The sequence below is a fragment of the Uranotaenia lowii genome, chromosome 3 (assembly GCF_029784155.1).
Source record: "Uranotaenia lowii strain MFRU-FL chromosome 3, ASM2978415v1, whole genome shotgun sequence".
NCBI lineage: Eukaryota > Metazoa > Arthropoda > Insecta > Diptera > Culicidae > Uranotaenia > Uranotaenia lowii.
The window spans coordinates 83,285,638-83,303,693 of NC_073693.1; the positions used below are offsets into that span (position 1 = coordinate 83,285,638).

The 18,056-nt window shown below is 33.1% G+C and overlaps 1 protein-coding gene across 5 annotated transcripts in view; it reads right to left on the reverse strand.

Annotated features, from left to right (window-relative positions):
• Positions 1-18,056, reverse strand: part of LOC129757634 (diacylglycerol kinase 1) — a 459,105-nt gene that overhangs the window by 82,956 nt on the left and 358,093 nt on the right. For all 5 annotated transcript variants that reach the window (XM_055754909.1, XM_055754905.1, XM_055754906.1 and 2 more), the window contains one exon: positions 6,180-6,308. In XM_055754909.1, the coding sequence (XP_055610884.1) occupies positions 6,180-6,308 (129 nt within the window). The remainder of the gene's footprint in view (positions 1-6,179; positions 6,309-18,056) is intronic.

The window sequence follows — 18,056 nt, forward strand, 5'->3', positions numbered from 1 at the left end:
ATGTCTCAAAATTTCTTTAAGTGTCTTAATTTTAGACCCATATTTATCATTTCGAGCTAATTTTTCCAACACAGTATTTTAGGAGTTAACGCTGAAGAAGGCTTTTCCACAGATGAACAGATGTACAAGCTAAGCCTTGAAACGTGTGTTAAGTCCCATCGGAAATTTTGAATCAATTGCATGTCTTTTGTTTGAGCCACCAGATGTATCCAATGACATCGCAGAAAACTGCCAAAAAGAAAAAAAAATCTGGATTAAACAAAAACAAATTCAAAAATCGAGTCAGTTTGGAACGGGTCGAATGATGTAATTATTTAAGACATGTTTTTTTTACTGAGATACTTAAAAAGTTTCGATAAAATTACCTATGAAGGTTCGAAAAACCTGGCTTAGCAAATGATAAATATAAGTCTGAAACTTTAGCAATTTCTCTCTAACTTGCTTGATGTAGATACAAAATGCTGTACAATAAGAAAAACAGAAGTCACACATGAAAGTTCTCGATGCATAGAATTGGCACTGCTACGTGGGACTTTTCGTCAGTAATGTTTCTTTTGGATTGGACATTGCTAGGTTAGGATTTACGGATCCCGGTGACCGTTAAAAAAGTGAAAAAAGTTGTACAATCTACTGAAGTCCATAAGTTTATTTATTTATACGATGGCGCCCTTTCGAAAAATTGTTACTTCCATAAGAGCTATCCAGAAACAGTGCCATCTATTGCGCCGTTGAAAAGTTAGAAATCCTGCAATAGATGGCCCTGTTTTTCGTTAATTTTCAATGATTGCTTTTTTTTAAAATGAGCATTTGAAATTTTAAACAGGTTTCTGAAGATTTTTTGTTCGAGCTTGTACATCTGTTCATCTGTGGCTTTTCTGGATTTGCAGAAACTCACCAACATGAGAATATTGCTGATCTACTCTTTTTTTCTATTTCTGCGATAGCTGATTTGGGCTCCCGTAGGGTACCACTGTAAAAAAAATTACAGTATTCAAGAAAAAAATGAGCATTGTTCTACATTGAACAAGCGGAAAACATTGAAAGATGTTTTAATAAAAAGTTGTCAAACAAACATATAAACCAAATATTATTATCGGATTATCTATTGTTTATAAAACAAAAAATTGTGTTTGCCTTGAGCTTGGTCAATCAGCGGTCAAAATCACGGAAAAATGAATAATAAAAAAACCTGTTTGCGATGGGGTCAATCAGCGGACAAATTCACGAAAAAAAATGAAAACCTGTAGTTGTTTAAATAAGTTTAGAGTTCGACGACACGGTAGCGATCATTCATTGAATGTTGGATTTCGTGCTATGTTTTGCAGTCGGAGAAAGTTTAACTGAAAAGCGGTTAGCGTGTAGAAAACCGTCAGATTTTATACTGATTCGACAGATTGCACAAATTTCTCAGTTATGAGTGCGCAGTCCAATTTTTTGCGATGCGAATGGTATTATTTCCTATAATAGATTATTCACCGTACACAACTTTTTTTTTAACTTCTCATATACGATTTGTTACATTTTACGACAACATAATTGAATTCGACAAGCATATAAAGCAAGGAATATTTAAATAAGGTAGTGCCAAGAGCCATATTGGATTTTTTGGGACGTCACAAAAACGATTGTATCGAAAATTTATATGAGAATGGTAGGAATTTCAAAGAAAACACATTTTAGAACAAAAATGAATTCCAATTTCATTTCAATTATGTTGAAAGGCCTCTATTTCACTATGTTATGTAGTTTTTTGGTCCGTTTAAGATTGCATTACTTTTTTTTTACTTATTTTATTAATGAATGCAACGTCGCCTTTAAGATAAAACGTGCAAAAATGAAGAAAAAATCAGGTTTTAAAAGGTCAAGCTAGTAGATATTGGGTGTTCAACTGATTGTCATGATTTTAATTCAACTGGTTTACCATGTTCAATTCTTATATGGAACAATTAACATCAATAAACGATTGTTGAATCAGTTCACTAAAATGCCAATAACTGATTGTTGTTTTGTATAAAAATTTGTGTTTTGATCACTCTATTGCAATGAGGAGCTTAAACTGTACTGATTTGAACATTTTCATATAAGACTTTGAAATAATTTTAAAATTTTGCAAATTTCAATGGGGAAAATGCACCATTTTTTTTTAACTTCGATGGTCTATTTATAGAAAAATTATTCGAAAATGCAACTTTTTTTGTACCGATCTTGAAGAGCAAGAATCCTTCTACAATAACATGTTATCAAAGTGGAAAATTTTCAGCAGATTCTTCGAATTATCAACGAAAAAGATAAGTTTCCTAGTAAATTAACAAATTTTGCGTGATTGTGACGTTTCAACCTGTACCAATACTAGAGCAGGGCTGCCTTGGCACTACCTTCTTTAAATATTCCTTGCATATAAAGTATCAAAGACGCATTTATCGCATCAAAAATCTTCGTCATGCCAAATTCGTTAATTCTCAGGCTATGGAAAAATGTGTTTTCAATAATGTAGATTGTTTTTTGTTTTGTCTGGGATTTTAACGCTCGTAATTAATTCAATCTCCATGAATACTAAGAATAATAATATTTCATTCCGATGACTTCATGTTTTGTCCTCTCTTGCAAAATAATGATTTGAAGATTGATTTAAGAATTTACTTCTTAACTTTTCAATGAAATTAGTGAGTAAGAGTGAATTTTTTAAACAGTGTTTACTGCTCCGGCTAGCCTACCGCATGGAAGGCTACCGTCGCGCGATTAGAAATTTTCCCAGTAACCGCAATATAACCCGTGGAAGTTCCTGCTCATCTCAACTTCCGATCCAATTGCACTGCATACCAAAAATACTGATAGGCATTTGGTCCATCACTTCAACGGGAAGTTCAACATTGTTGTGATTATTGGTCTAAAAAAAAATTCACTTTTTAGTGACCTTTATTCAATTCTAATTATATGATTTAAAGATATTAGAATTTCGTTACTAAAGCATGTATCACTACGAATTTGAACGCATAGAAACGGGTCTATCTCGGAGCTATATAAACGAAATAAAAATGGTTTGTAATCAAAATATAGGGTTTTTATTGCACTTAAAAGGAAAAATAATTAAAAAAAATAATCCGATGTTGTTTTGATGAATTTTCGAACTTTTCGTCGAGTACCACTCATTATAGTTTGGACACCCTATTCGCTGAACTCAGCGGCCATTTTGTTCCACAATCTCTTCATCTCTGTTGCTTCCCGAGTCGTCCTACCATTCTTCTTCATCTTCTGCTTGACAATTTCCCAAAATTTTTCGATAGAGCGGAATTGAGGGCAGTTGGGTGGGTTGATGTCCTTTTCGACAAAATCCACCCGTTGGCCCAATACCACTGTAGAACCTCCTAGCTGTAGTGGCTTGCCAAATCTGGCGAAAACTTAACTAGTCCTTTGTGAGATCTAATGTACGAAAAAAAAAGTTTTTCAGGCATTCCTCCTTGTAAATTTCGGAGTCCATGGTCTTGTTTTTCACAAAAACCGGAATTTTTCGTCCGCAGCTGCAAATACCTTGCCAGATCAAACACTTTCTTGCACACTTATCAGCAAAAACGAATCCGAACTTCCCGGGAACATCACCATGACCAGTACAGTGCACCACAGCAGTGGCTTTATAAAATTTTTGGCCAGAAAGCTGCCCAAAATCCATCTTCACGTACGTTTCGTCATCCATGAGGATGCATCCGTCTAACTTCGTTGGAATCTTCTTATATAACTTTGGGCACGTCCTTTGGCTACTAAATTCTGCTTAAATGTCCGGTTTGGTTGCTTACTGGTCCGATAGAATCGTATTCCTTAGCGTAGACGAATCCTTTTGACGGTGCACCGGTCGGCGTTGAATTTCTTGGCGATGTCGTAGTCCGACTACCCTGTGTTTGCCTTGATCGTTCTCAACACCTTCAAATGCAGTTTCTGATTCTTAGGTCCACTATAACGCTTGGTATGAACCTGACGATCGATAGTATGCATCTCACGGAAACGTTTGAGAACGCTGCACACGGTTGATTTGAGCGTTTTAACGATTTCGCGATTTTTTTAACCCGACCACGTCGGTTTTTAACGTGAGTGTCCAAAATTTATTTTCGTCTCGCGGCTTCCATCACGTGTTACTTTTTTGGAACAAAACGAATCGTAATGAAATTTTCAGCACTGATAGAGGAAACATTTCCGAACAAAGTGCTGTCAAAACATTCCAGATCCAACAACTAGGAGCGCAATGGTATAATAAACAGTGCGTCCAGATTCATAGTGATCCATGCTTTAAGTTCTTATTTCTTGACCAAAATTATCCAGCAAACCCTAATTAATCTAGGATAGTCGAAAATTAGTGTCAATCTCGTTTAACCGCAAGATAGTGCTGCCATCTACGACTAGAAACTGAAAAAGTAGTGCTCGACTGATTGATGAAAATTAATGTTTTTGAATGAGAAGCTAGGATTATGGATTAAAGTTCAGTCTAGAATCTATGTTTCATCATTTAACATCAGGTGAATGAAGAAATGGAGCAGTTTGATAAAGTATTGTAGCTCAAATGTCAAATTTATTAGTGCTAGAGAAAGCTCTTATTAAATCATTCAAAAACCTTTGGAATAATAAAAACCGCCTAGAAATGCAGATATCTATTCAATTAGTTCGTAGAAGCATAAATGATTTTTGCAGAAGATCCTAAGTACCTTTTTTCATAGGTTTTGGTCCTCAACGCTAATTGCTTCATCCAAAACAAGTATACTTATGCTTGATTTATTCATTTAACAATTCAAAACAAATTCAAAACAAATTATGATGATTTTTAATCATTAATATTTTAACAAGCAAAACACATAGCGGTACTATTCTTGTTTCACTTTTAAACTTTTTTATCGTAGCTCGTATCATCCAACGATCTTATGAGTCTTATTTCAGAAATTGGATTTTGAATAATTCATCCACAAATACAAGCATTGGAGCCAAATTACTGATTTCAGCACTTTTAGAGTGAATGGGGCAAAATTACCATGGAAGCTTGAGTCTCGTTGAGTGACTCCTTAGAAACCAATTGAGCTGAAGTTTGACATGATGGTACACATATTTGATTCTGAACATTTTTTGATTCTGAGACATCCTATTCTACATACAATCGTCCCGTTGAATTTTTCCGGAAAGGATTTATTTAACACTCTACGAAAAAAATCTGCAAAATTAAATCACATAATGTAAAAGAAGCAACCTTTTTCGCTTACAGTGTTGTTTAATACAAATTTAATTACTATGCTGTGTCCTTAAAATACCTGTATTTCGTGCCGTGTTATTTCAAGAAATTGCTTATTCAATGCTGTTAAGGATTCATATTTTTCTTGCGTAAATAAAAATATCTGTAAAGTTTCACCACACTAAGGATGCCAGAATATTTTAAGCACATATCCGGGCCAGTCAATTCCAGGTAATTTTTACTAAAACCAGGAAGAATCCGGGCATTCGATTCCTAAATTGTAGACCAAAATTCGAAGATAATCCGGGCAAATTTGGTCGAAACCCAGGAATTAATGAACAAAAATAAAGAAAAATAACTTGAAAACAAAAGTTTTTCATCAAAACTTATGAGCAGATTTTAAACAGTATTTCAGGCCTCCAAAAAAACCTACCATGATCATTTTTTCCAAGTTTTTTTTTGGAGATCAACATTAAAATCATAATATATTTTTATGATGAACATATCAAATTCAGTTAAGCAAAATATGTCTTAAATATTGTGGCAAAAAATCTTTCTTACATATTACAGTTATTTTGAAATTGTTCTCCTGAAAACAAACTTTGATCCATAACATGGTAGAGTAATAAAAATGAGGCATTTGTTTTTGTATTTAAATACACAAGAATTTGCAAGTGGAATTGATCCTGAATGAAAATTGATGAAATGGTGTGGAAGAAAGAAGATGATATTATCCATCACAAAGTCCCATATTAGTTATTTCAGTTATATACTGTTACTGCTAAAAGCGTTTTTTCCCACAGAAATATTTCCATTATCTTCTATGAGATTTCCTCAACAACAGTTTTGGGCGACTGATCATTATTGAAAATTAAATACTGTCAAATATTTTATGCCTTCTCATGTTGTCTATGAATTTGAAGTTTGAAATGAGTTGCAAACGTTTTGTCCGCTACTGTAAAGATATACTTACACACACAGCAGAGGCCCTTTTTCCCGAGTCCGACCAGCATGTTCAGGCACATATTGCAGTAAGCGGGTTTGCTGAAGTGCTTCAACCTCCAAACGTGATATCCGTCCTCCTTCAGGGTATTATCGACACCTACGGTCCGGGGTTGAAGAATAATGACGAATTTAACCCGGGACCAGGACCACCATCATTCGAGAGGGGCAATTGAGCGGAAAAATGTGACCATTTGGGAGTTCGAGATTCGGTCCGGTGTGTGTTTGTTATTTTGGGATGTCACGTTGCCGATGATGTTGATGACGATGGTGGGTTTCGTTGAGCGGCCGTTGGATACAAAAAAGTAACGAGTGGCGTGAAAATACAAATATATGGAAAGGTAATTAGTGAAACAATGACACTCTCGTTTCCCTGGAAAGGACGAAATTACTGCTGAAGTTATGGGTCCCAAACGTAACAAAAGAGTTAAAGATTACAAAAAGGATATGAAAATAATACTATGCAAATGTGTTTTTAACAAATTGAAAATGACGACATTTATGACGAAGAACCTTTGCAAAGAAGAATTTGTTCCTTCCACAGTTGACATTTTAGATTTCAATCTCTTTGGCTTAGTCGAAGCAATTTACACTAGGTTTATGAAGTCCTTCATTTTGACGGGATTGGAATTTCATTTGAGGAATAAAAAGAACCGCAAGGCTCTAGGATAAGTTTTTTTAAACTGTAAATTCATCTTTAAACAAGACAAAAATTGTCTTGTTTCTACGTAGTTTTTTTTTCTAAAGATTACCAGCTTATAAATTTACGAGATTAAGGCTATGTTTTTGAAGTATCACATTCATCCTACGTGTGTCTTGTAGTTACTACTTTACTTCCAAATTACTTTCTTATAAAACCCACGTGAAGTCTAAGCTGATGATATCAAATTCGTTTTCAGTAATTTTTTCCAGCGTTAAGTTGTAAATTCTCATACTCAAGAAAAAAAAATAGCTGGCATCAATCATATGAGTTAGTTGAGATATGAAAAATTGTGTTGAGCGATTTTTTTTAGATAGTTTCGTGGTTTTTTTCGGGTACCTGGAACCGTGATCGATGTTACTGATATTGAAATTTTAGCGCCCTTGTACATCGAACGAAAAGGGTAAAACGAAGGAAGCCGCCAACCGTGGTCTAGAGGATAGCGTTCATGTCTTCTAAACCAGCGGTCATGAGATTTAATCTCGATAACGGCATACATAATACAGTAATACACGTTCTATGGGCTAGTGGTGTTAGCATTTGTAAGATTCCAGCTATCATTTCCTTGAAGATGCATGCCTTAGTGTTAAGTAAATAAGATCTCTTCAAAGGAACATGAAGTTTCACTGACATTCTATATGTGTTTGTACGTTTACAAAAATTATAAAAATTTGAGTACCGCTGAAGGAAGATATAGAAAAGTTCCCGCACATCCAGAGGGAAGAGCTTCCTACGCGTGGGAACGAGTGCTAGAGGATGTAGTATATGCTCACATTTTCCGAGGTGCAAATATTTTAAGAGCTAATTTTTGCATATTTTGGGGCGCTGGTAGCATAGTTGAGCAATTATCAGTTCTTGTTTTCGAAAAAACTTTTGAAAATGGGTTAAAATTTAATAAACAGACTTTTGTTCTTTTTTTGTCAAAGCTTCAGAACATTATCTATATTTCTTAAATGAGATTCTAACTCAATGAATAACTATCCCGAAGACTGCGAGTAGTTTTGACTTCTAAAAAAAGTAATTGGTGTTTTTTATGTCTTTTTTCCAAAATTCCAAAAACGAGAATTTTGATGAAGTTATAAAGTACATAAAACTACATTGAAGCTTTGATATCTAAAAAACCATAAGTCAAATCGATTCGCAGTCTTCAACAAAGATGTTAAATGAGTTAAAAACTGTTGTATTCAATACTCAACGACTTTTTGGGATGATGTCAGAAAAAGTTGTAATTTTATCTTTTGGAATTTCTAAATATTATCGTCTTTAATATTTTTAAGCGTTGTTTATCTGAAGCACGAAAATCTAGGTAAGATCTGAGTTATAAAGGATATAAAATTTATTCAAAACCAACTTTCAGTTTGCGTGTAGGTTTATTAGTGTATCATATAAAAGATTTAGACCTCTTCAAAGAAACATGAAGTATCACTGAGATCCGACATATATGTGTGTGTTTGTATTTTTTTTAAAGATCGATTATTATCTCGAATTTATTATCCAAATTTACAACCCTTGATGACAAAATCTACTATTTGTAACTTGATGCATTAACAGTTTTTTGAATACTATAAAATAATTGAAAACAAATAATTTAATATTTTACTTGATTAAAAAGTTTAAATTCATCAAAAACTTGGTGTTTGTATTAAATAAATTGTATTGATCCATTCCAGCGTGACGTCACAACGTTAACTGACCCGGTGTGCTTTGCCACCCCTTCTATGAAAAACAGTGCGTTAACCCTTCGTTTCATAAAGTGACAAATTTGCAACAATTAATGTATGGAAAAAGTGAAAAATCATATTTTATTTTAATTTTTTTTCTTGATGTACTCATCATTTACAACTGTAAAAAATGATTTTTAAGGAAAAATAAAAAATCATGAAATGAAGGGTTAAAATTATTACAACCAAAATAAACTTCCTTTTAAATTAAATTTCAAAATTATTCAAACGTGAACTATTTTTCATGGCATTTGAACTTCTAGATTGTCTTGAGTCTCAAAGTAACTTAAAGGTTTGCAGGCTGAAGCAGCCACTTTTTAATGAAAACAACAGCAGAGATCTTCTTATTGTATTGACGATCCTTTAAATAACAAAAAAAATCGTCTCCTTTTGATGTGGGAGGAAAATTAAAAATCAGGCAAATTTGTACATAATCAAAGAGATCAAATCATTCAATAAAATGGGAAACGTCTATCAATGTATCATCTAATTTTGTAATAACTTATTTGTCAATTCAATAAATCATCTCTTTATGTCAAATCGCTAACGTGAATCAATTTTCAACTAAAATCCATCGAAGATTATTAAAATTTTGTCAAATTTTTGTTGATTTTGTATAGAAGCCCCCCCCCCCCCCCCCCCCTTCTTTACGAACTCAAAAGAGGCTAGAAAGTATTATAGAAACCAAATTTAACGTTGGTTGGTTCAGTTTTTTTTGGCTTAATTAGAGACACTTTAACACGATTAGTTCAGTAGTTTCCGAAAACTGTTCAAATTGTGTCAATTTTTTTTTATTTTGGTATGGGAACCCCTTTTTTGTATTCGAAAGGGTTTAAAAGTGTCATAGGAATCGTTCCCGCTTTTGACACCAAATTTAACGTTTATTGGTTCAATAGTTTAAGAAAATTGTTCGAATTGTTTCATATTTTTACTAATTTTGTATGGGAGCCCCCTCCTATAACTCGTAGTGGTTTGAAAGTATTTTAGAAACCATCTCCGCCCCAAAAACTCAAATATATCAAATTTCACATTGATCGGTTCAGGAGTTTTTGAGTCTATACATAGGAAACAGACAGACAGACATACAAACATTCATTCTATATATATATATATATATAAATATTTTACGTTCACGTTTTACGGTTCATTGCGCACATTGAAAAAATTATACTTTTAAGTTTAAGTAAATTTGGAATCGAAAGTATTTTTTTATTAAACGAATAGTTATCAAAACATGTATTTCGTAACGTCACAACGCGCCACTTTTTCCACTTTTCTGATTTTTTTGTTACAAGACCCTACTTTTTAGCTCTTCTAGGTATTCGTTCAAACTTCATGAAAATTTCAGAAAAGTATGAATTTATTACAACATAAAAACATAACAACATAATAACATAACAAATTGCTGTTTTTTTTTATTTTTTTATTTTGATTTCAATTCATATTAAAAAGCAATTTTGTTTCTTGACGTCACGAAATTTTATGTTCAGCGACATGAAATAAATCAAAGTATAATCTTAAAACTAAAACATAATTTACTAAAAAAGGCTGCTCATGAAATAATCTGGTTTGGTGATGAAAATGATCCATTTATTCTCATTGAATTCAAAAAGGGCCCATATAAGCTGATAAGGTTTGCAACATTTTATTCGATTTATTTGTGCAATTGCGTGAACATTATTTAAAAAACAAACCAAAAATAGGAAAACCTTATCTTATTCGTAAAAGCGTTTTAATGTGTTTCTGATTTTTTTTTATATTTAATTGCAAAGAAATTGAAAATAAATTGCTTCGATTTATTAAAGTTTGTTAATGGACACTCGATTGTCCAAATCAGCCGACTTATGAAAATCATATAAGTTGCAAGTTAAAATTCATCCTAGGCTCAGCACAAATTCAAATGCTAAATTTCGGGATCGGATCTCGGAAAAAAATGGCTCTGTGAGCCTGAAATTTGTATGGATTAATGAGAAATTTTGTTTGGATGGAACATGAATATGCATCAAGTTCTTAAGTCTCTATCGGCCGATTTCTTTTCATTACTGTTTTCCACGAAGCTTTAGTTATGATAAATTTTTAATCCCAAGGTACCATTTCTATTAGGCTTTGATAAAAAAAATGATATTGAGTTTCATAAATAAGCTTCTGAATTGTCAATTAACGCAAAGTACTTGAATATTTAGTCGTTTATCGACGCTCTTAAATACGTTTTTGCAGCTTATCTACTTTTTTATGAAAAATCGCTTGATAAAGACCGAAATTATAGGTGAAAAACTGTTTTTTGTTCATTCCGAACACAATTCACATAATTCACATAATTCCATACCAACTTTAGGTTTGTTGCACGACCCCTTCCCGTAGAATAATCTGGCCTCAAATTTTGCATGGGACCTTGTAGTAGAAAAAAAAATTTAAAACTTTCTATCAATACAAAGTCTTTTTTGTGGGATTCTATGTGAATATGGGGATTCGAATTTTTTTGTTAGATTCTTTGAAGCGGGAACTCCAATAAAGGGCAGTTTTTTTTGAAATTATTTCAAAAGAAATTTATTTTCTATAGAAGTCTTATGTATTTGTTTGATATAGAATGTTAATTTATGAAATTTACTATGTTCATAGATTTTTTGAATCTCATTGCATTTATTTCATGGATACTTATTTTTCTTGAATATAATGCCAGCAAGTAAAAAAAGTTTTAAGCGATTTCATTCCAATGTAGATGTATGAAGAACTTGATCGCAAGGAAGAATTACCATAATGGGTTAAAGTCCTATAAAAATGGAAAAAAAACTTGATCCTTTTGCAGGATTTTTATATATGCTTTATACTTTAAGATTTACAAAGATTGTTTCAAAAAAAATTATTATATTTCTATGATAGTTTGTTTATTCTCGATTCAAGTGTTCAGCAAGCATAATTTTTGGTGTTGTTATTAGCGACGTTTTCAAACAAACGCGTTTATGCGAAAAAAATTAAGTTTCTCAGTTTGATTTGATATTTGATATTTGAATTCATTATGTTAAAGTTGTAATGAAGAAATACATAATATTGTTGAAGTAAAAAGTCTTAAACGTTTTCGAAAAATAGAAAATCAATTTTCGTGACTTCACAACGCATTATTTACCCGGGCGCAACTCACAACCAGTTTGAAAATTGCATTAAACTCCTCTCAAACTTTTGAAGAAACCTCCTATTTTCGACAATATATATCGCTTATAGGAATCATGAATTGAAAAACAGTAGAATTTTCGTCACAGCACTCAAAAATATATACCTTTATTACTGATTCTAGAGCTTAAACTTGGGGTGATTATTCTTTATCTCAAATCATGTTTAAAAGATGACTTTTTCAAAATCACTTTGCAATAATTCTTATGTTTTAAATAAAGAATACATAATTGTTGAAATCAAATTAACTATCATACATGTTTTTTTCTAATTTCAATGATAACATACTCAATTCTTCAAAAAGGTAACTGAAAATTTTGATGGAAATTGAAGCTCACGAAATAACCATTCTAATGATGTGCAATTTATTTCCGAATAATGAGATATAAATATGAAAAATCGGTTCTCCAATAGAGGGGTGCTTGAAATAGGTCTATTAAATATGTAGATGATTAAGGAAAAGTTGAGAAACCTCTGCGCCTGTTAGCGTTCAACCCACCATTGAAAACATGCAAGACAAATCGAATTATTCGGGATTTAAGCCCTGAGTTTTGGATGATGGCTGGATTTTCATTAAAACAAGTAAATTGTAGCTTACTCTATAGTTCTAGTATTTTGTAAGCAAATCATAATTTGTTTTTTTCATGGACAACTTCAGATAACTCCAACAACATATATAAGCATATGCTTATGCAAAGCGACGATGATGACAGTTGGATTGAGATTTTTATCTAAACACACATCTGCGATATTCAAAGTGGCCCACGTTACCCCCACTCTCCCCTTTTAAATAAATATGTAAATGATAAAGGAATAGATGAAATATCTCAGGCCCTGTTAGCTTTCAATTTACCATTGAAAATAGACAAAACCAATCGAATTATTCGGGATTTGAATCCTGGTTCCAGTAGGGTTCAAGTATTTTTTAAGCAAATTATATTTTGATTTTTCTCGGATAAAGTCAGATAACTCAAGGAATATTTATTTTTGTTAAGACAAATTGGCTTGTTTTCAAAACATAGTTTTAATCTCCAAAGCACATGGCACGCACATCACATTTAAGGTATCTCTAACAGTAAATGTCGAACCGAGGGAAACTGGTTCCATTTCCTATAAACTGAATAAACTGTCACTGGACCGTTTCAAATGAACCCAGGCTTAGCAGCCGGTAGGTATGTCTAGGTGAAAACGAACTTTTCCCCGAAATTCGTGCCCTCCCCCTCGGTGTGTACAATCAAAACTGATGTGATATGGAACTAAACGTGTCTTGATTTTTCAATTTTCCCCAGAAAGTGTAATACGCACCATGGATGCTTAAGTCACCTGCAGCAGCTTTCCTCGAACGAAAGCAGATATAGTACCTGGTAGAATTTAATTGGACATCTTGACAGTTCCCCGTCAGGTATGCGTTGCTTATTTATATCATCATTATGCTCCGAACCATGCATTTTAGATCTGGTTGCACATGAGAGACTGACTCACTGTCGTCGTTTCATAGGAAGCAGAAGCAGAGGCAACGTATGGATCCAGGGAACTATAACATGTCCCCAAGTGTTTTTCGATATGCAGATCTACGTGAAATTTCAGAGCGTCATCAGTATGCAAATTTCCTTCTATCAATAATGCAAGTCCCTGAAACGACGACGGCGACGACGATGCCGGGTACTTGAATTTTCCTACGCCCTCAACTTCAACTTACACTAAGCATTCTCCCCCCTTGTCAGCTGTTTGGTGGGACATAAAACCTCGTTGGGAAATTCGTACTCTAGTTGCAAACGGCGATGTCTCTCAACACTGGAGATAAATACGCTCTAGATCAGTTAACGAAAGGTGCCTCCCCCCAATCGGTTGTTGTCCTTTGAAGAACGGAAAAACGGGGAACCCCGAAGAGAAAAAGTGGGGAAAGGTGTTTGTTCTCTCAGATAACAATTTCCAATTTAATGCATCGGAAAAGTTACGCTCTGCTGGGACTTTACATTCCTACTAGCTATAGGACTAGAACTATTGCAGGTTTGCGGTTCGTTAGTGAGAGAAATAGCTTTCCAATTCCTACAGATACCTACACTTCGTTCGTTTGCCGCTCAATGGTATTTTGCATTTCGCGCCTCGAGTCTGATACACAATCTATTCATTGTCAGGTTTATTTCCAGCGGGCGGCGCTTTGTATGAATGTGAATAATTTCAATTCAGCCGCCAATCCTAATTGAGTGCTGCTTGGTGCGTTTGTTTAAAACTTTATATAGCCGGATGAAGTGGATGCAATAAAAACATTGTGTGAATTGTTTTGCGGAAGGTTTATTGATAGGTATCGGAGTTGATTCAGAATCGGAAAGTGTTGTTGAGGAAACGGAAGCCTCTGCTAAATAGACTGAGTCGATTCGGGGTCATTTCTGAATTTTCTAAACCCTGGGATCTTTAAAGCTTTATTTGCACATCCATGATTTTTTGCACAATTTCAAAGTAACGTTTACATGAGTAAATTTGAACTTTTATATTTGTATGGGAACATTGAATATTTTGTTCTGAAAATTCAAACTAGTTTTAGTTTTTTTTTCTGTGGAACCGAACCTGGTAATGCTAATGGTTTGTGCTAATTTATAAATTCTTCAAAAAAAAAAAAAAAATCGCTGAACAAGTTTGTCGAAGTTCGTAACTTCGGATCTTATTAGGTAATAAAGTTATAAGCTGTCTTTTAGCATTGATAATCAATCAATTCAACTGACTGATTGTGCCTAGCGAGTTATTGCATGACTGTTTTTCAAGGAACACTTCGAAAGGCATATGCAGTGATGTCAGTTAAACTGATTGATTTTGAATTCCAAAAGATATACCCCCATTCAACAGCTAATAACTTTATTGCCTAATAAGATTCGAAGTAACGGTTTTCAAAGTTGTTCAGCGGAAAATTTACTTTGAAGAACTTCATAGTAGATGGCCCGTGCAGCAAAAAAAATTAAGTTTGTGATGATAATGTTTCTAATAAATTCTACCCGTTTATTTTCATCATCTTTCATATCTTCTAACTTTCTATCCGTCTATAAAATTTCATAATCTTAAGGTTTTCTTACTCAAAAGGACATCACTTTTCACCGATAAGGCCATAAATTAAGTCACACACATAAAATACGGTGAATTATCTCTTCATAAAAAATATGACTTGGCACAAAAGCAATTACCAAGTTCGGTTCCAAAAAAAAAAAAAAATGAAAAGTTATGTTGGTTTTTCAGAACAAAAAATTTAATTTTTCATATTCATGTATTTACTCATGTAAATGTTACTTTAAAATTGTGCAAAAAATCATGGACGAGAATTGGCAAAAAAAGAAGCTTAAGAAATTCAAAAATGACCCCAAATCGATTCAGTTCATAGCAAAACCTTCGCATTATGTTAAAACTTGTACATATTTCATTTTTGATAAAGTCCTGTTGTAGATTTAATTTGTTACATTGATTTGGACATTCTCGTTCAAAAAAATTGAAAGGATTCACTTATGATAGTTTCGTATTCAACTTTTTTTTCTACTACCTGGCTCGGTGTGCTTTGCTACCCCTTACATGGAAAAATTTAAATTCGGTAAAATTATTTTGATTGAATCCAATTCAATTAAAATTTCAACATTATTTGAAAAAGAACTATTTTTCATGGCATTTGAGCTTCTAGATTGTCTTGAGTCTGACGTAATTTGAATGTTTGAAAGTTGAAGGGGCCACAATAGGAGGGATCATCAAAACAAGAAATAATCCCTTAAATTAAAAAAAAATCGCCCCTTTTTAAGTTAGGAGGAATTTTTAAATACAAGCAAATTTACACACAATCAAAACCTGTGTCAAACTTTAAGAAAACACTCAGATATTGTTTTTTAATAACATGCTTTCTTTTCAACGACACTTTATCATCCATGGGACATTCGTGCTTAATAACATGTTTGTTACATTTATTTAATACTAGCTGACCCGATGTACTTTGCTACTAAATTAATAAATTGTGTAAAAAAAAAATTCATTTTAAATAAATTTTTCGGTATCGTTACAATGAGAGCTTTCACATCAATTTATTATTGGAATTCAAAGATTCTTTGAAATGATTTTTTTTAAATACTTGATTTGAAATTGTTTTTCAATAATTGTTTTAAATCTGATAGTAAGAACTTGTTTTTCTTCGCCTTTCTCCCCTGCAATGTGGAGAGGGTCCACGAACTGCCATAATGACATTTTTGTAACCAAATAACAGCATATTTCACATATGACCCCATCTGTTTGATAAGTTTTCGAGTAAACCGTCAACTAGGGCAACATGCAACACTTTTCAACTTCAATGGCTTCTAAAATCTTAATTCTTATTGATAATCATACCTCTTTTACATCAAAAGTTTTAAGGTTGATGGGACACCAAACTGACGTAGTCAGAAAAATTATTGGTTTTGCCAGTTATTTTGAAACTTACAAAAACATGCGATTTTCACTCTACTAAGAAAAAGGGGTAAGTTGCAACAAATTCTGTAATTGATGAAAAATCAAATGAAAACGTTTGAAAATTTAGAGTTTTTGATACATTTGTGATGTCATAACACATAAAGCACCAATTGCAGCAATTTTTGGTTTTGTTCGAACTAAATGTAACATTTTTTCTGTCAAAAATGTTTTTTAGAAAAAAAGTGTTAATCTGCTGCATACATTTAGGGGTAAAAAATACTACAAAATGTTCTATTATCTTAAATCATGTAAATTAATTTTAGGATGGATGAAATTTTTATGTTAACAAACGCATAATGCAAAACAATTATATCATATTCTTTTTTCCAGTTTCAAGTCATAGATGGCAGCACTATCTTGCCGTTAAAACCAAATCAAGTCTTAATATTGATTTTTCAGGTTTATTTAGGCCCATACTCATCAGTAGTAGTTTTCCAACACAGTTTTGTTGGAGTTCACGCTGCAGAAATCTTTTCCGGATTTGCAAAAAAAAGACACCAGCACAAGAATATAACACCGCCAAAATTCCTGCTCATCTCAACTTCCGATTCAATTTCAAATCATACCAATTATATTGCTAGATATCTGGTTCATTAGGCTCCATCGGAAAGTACAAATTTATTCTGATTATCGGTCCAAGAAATTCACTTTTATGGGTCCTTGATGAAATTCTTATTTTTTGATATTGTGATCTTAGAATTTCCAAGGCGGTCACACGGTACCAAGTACTTATTTCTTGACCAAAATCATCCAGCACACCTGAATTATTCAAAAAATTTGAGAATGGGCATCAATTCGGTTTCATTGAAGATAGTGCTGCCATCTATGACTTGAAACTAGAGAAATAGCGTTTGACTATTTAAAAACATTAGTATTAGTATTCAGCATCAAATCTATGTTTCGTCAATTTGCATCATACTTATGAATGATAATGAAGAAATAAAGCAGTTTGAAATTCCTAAACGCTAGAGGAGCATCTCTTAAAACCCCCTTTAAAACCTTCGAAAATCTTTGAAATTCTAGAATACTCCTTAAAAAACAGTTATCTATTCAGATAATTCGTAGAAGCATTATTATTCACTTTTACACAGTAAGTTTTTAAATATAATCTTGTTTTTGTTGAAAAAACACAAGTGGTGCTATTCTTATTTCGCACCCTTTTTCCATAGTTTTGGTCCTCAACGCCAATTGCAACGTCCAAAAAAGTAAACTTATGCTTGATTTATCCGTTAAACAATTCAAAACAGTTTATAGAACAAAGTTTTGGTGTTTTTCAATCATTCATATTTTAACAAGCAAAACACATAGTGGTGCTATTCTTATTTCGCTCACTGTATCACTTTAAATCAGTTTTCACTTCAACGTCCTTTCCTTTTCCCACCCCCACTACTTGAAAAAGGCAGGCGTATCTTATAATCATACTCATTTTTTCGTTCTCAAAACCCTCTTATATCCATTTTGATTCTATCGGATGATAAGTTCTTAAGCGATACATCAAAACTATATAGAACCCCCTCCTTCCCTCTCCTTTCTGCAATGAGCATGGTTTCATAATAATCTTAGAAACATGTATCCTTCCCAAACACCTTCCCATGCCATATCTGATTCCATTTGAGTGATTTATTTTTGAGATATGCCTTCAAAATTGTTTTAGGGCCACTCCCACCGTCATATCCGTTGGAAAAAGCGTGGTGATTTAAATAAAAATAGAACCATTTCTCGTGCTCTAGTCCTTTTATACGTAAAATTTGATTCCATTCCTCAGATAAGTTCTCGAGCTATGCAA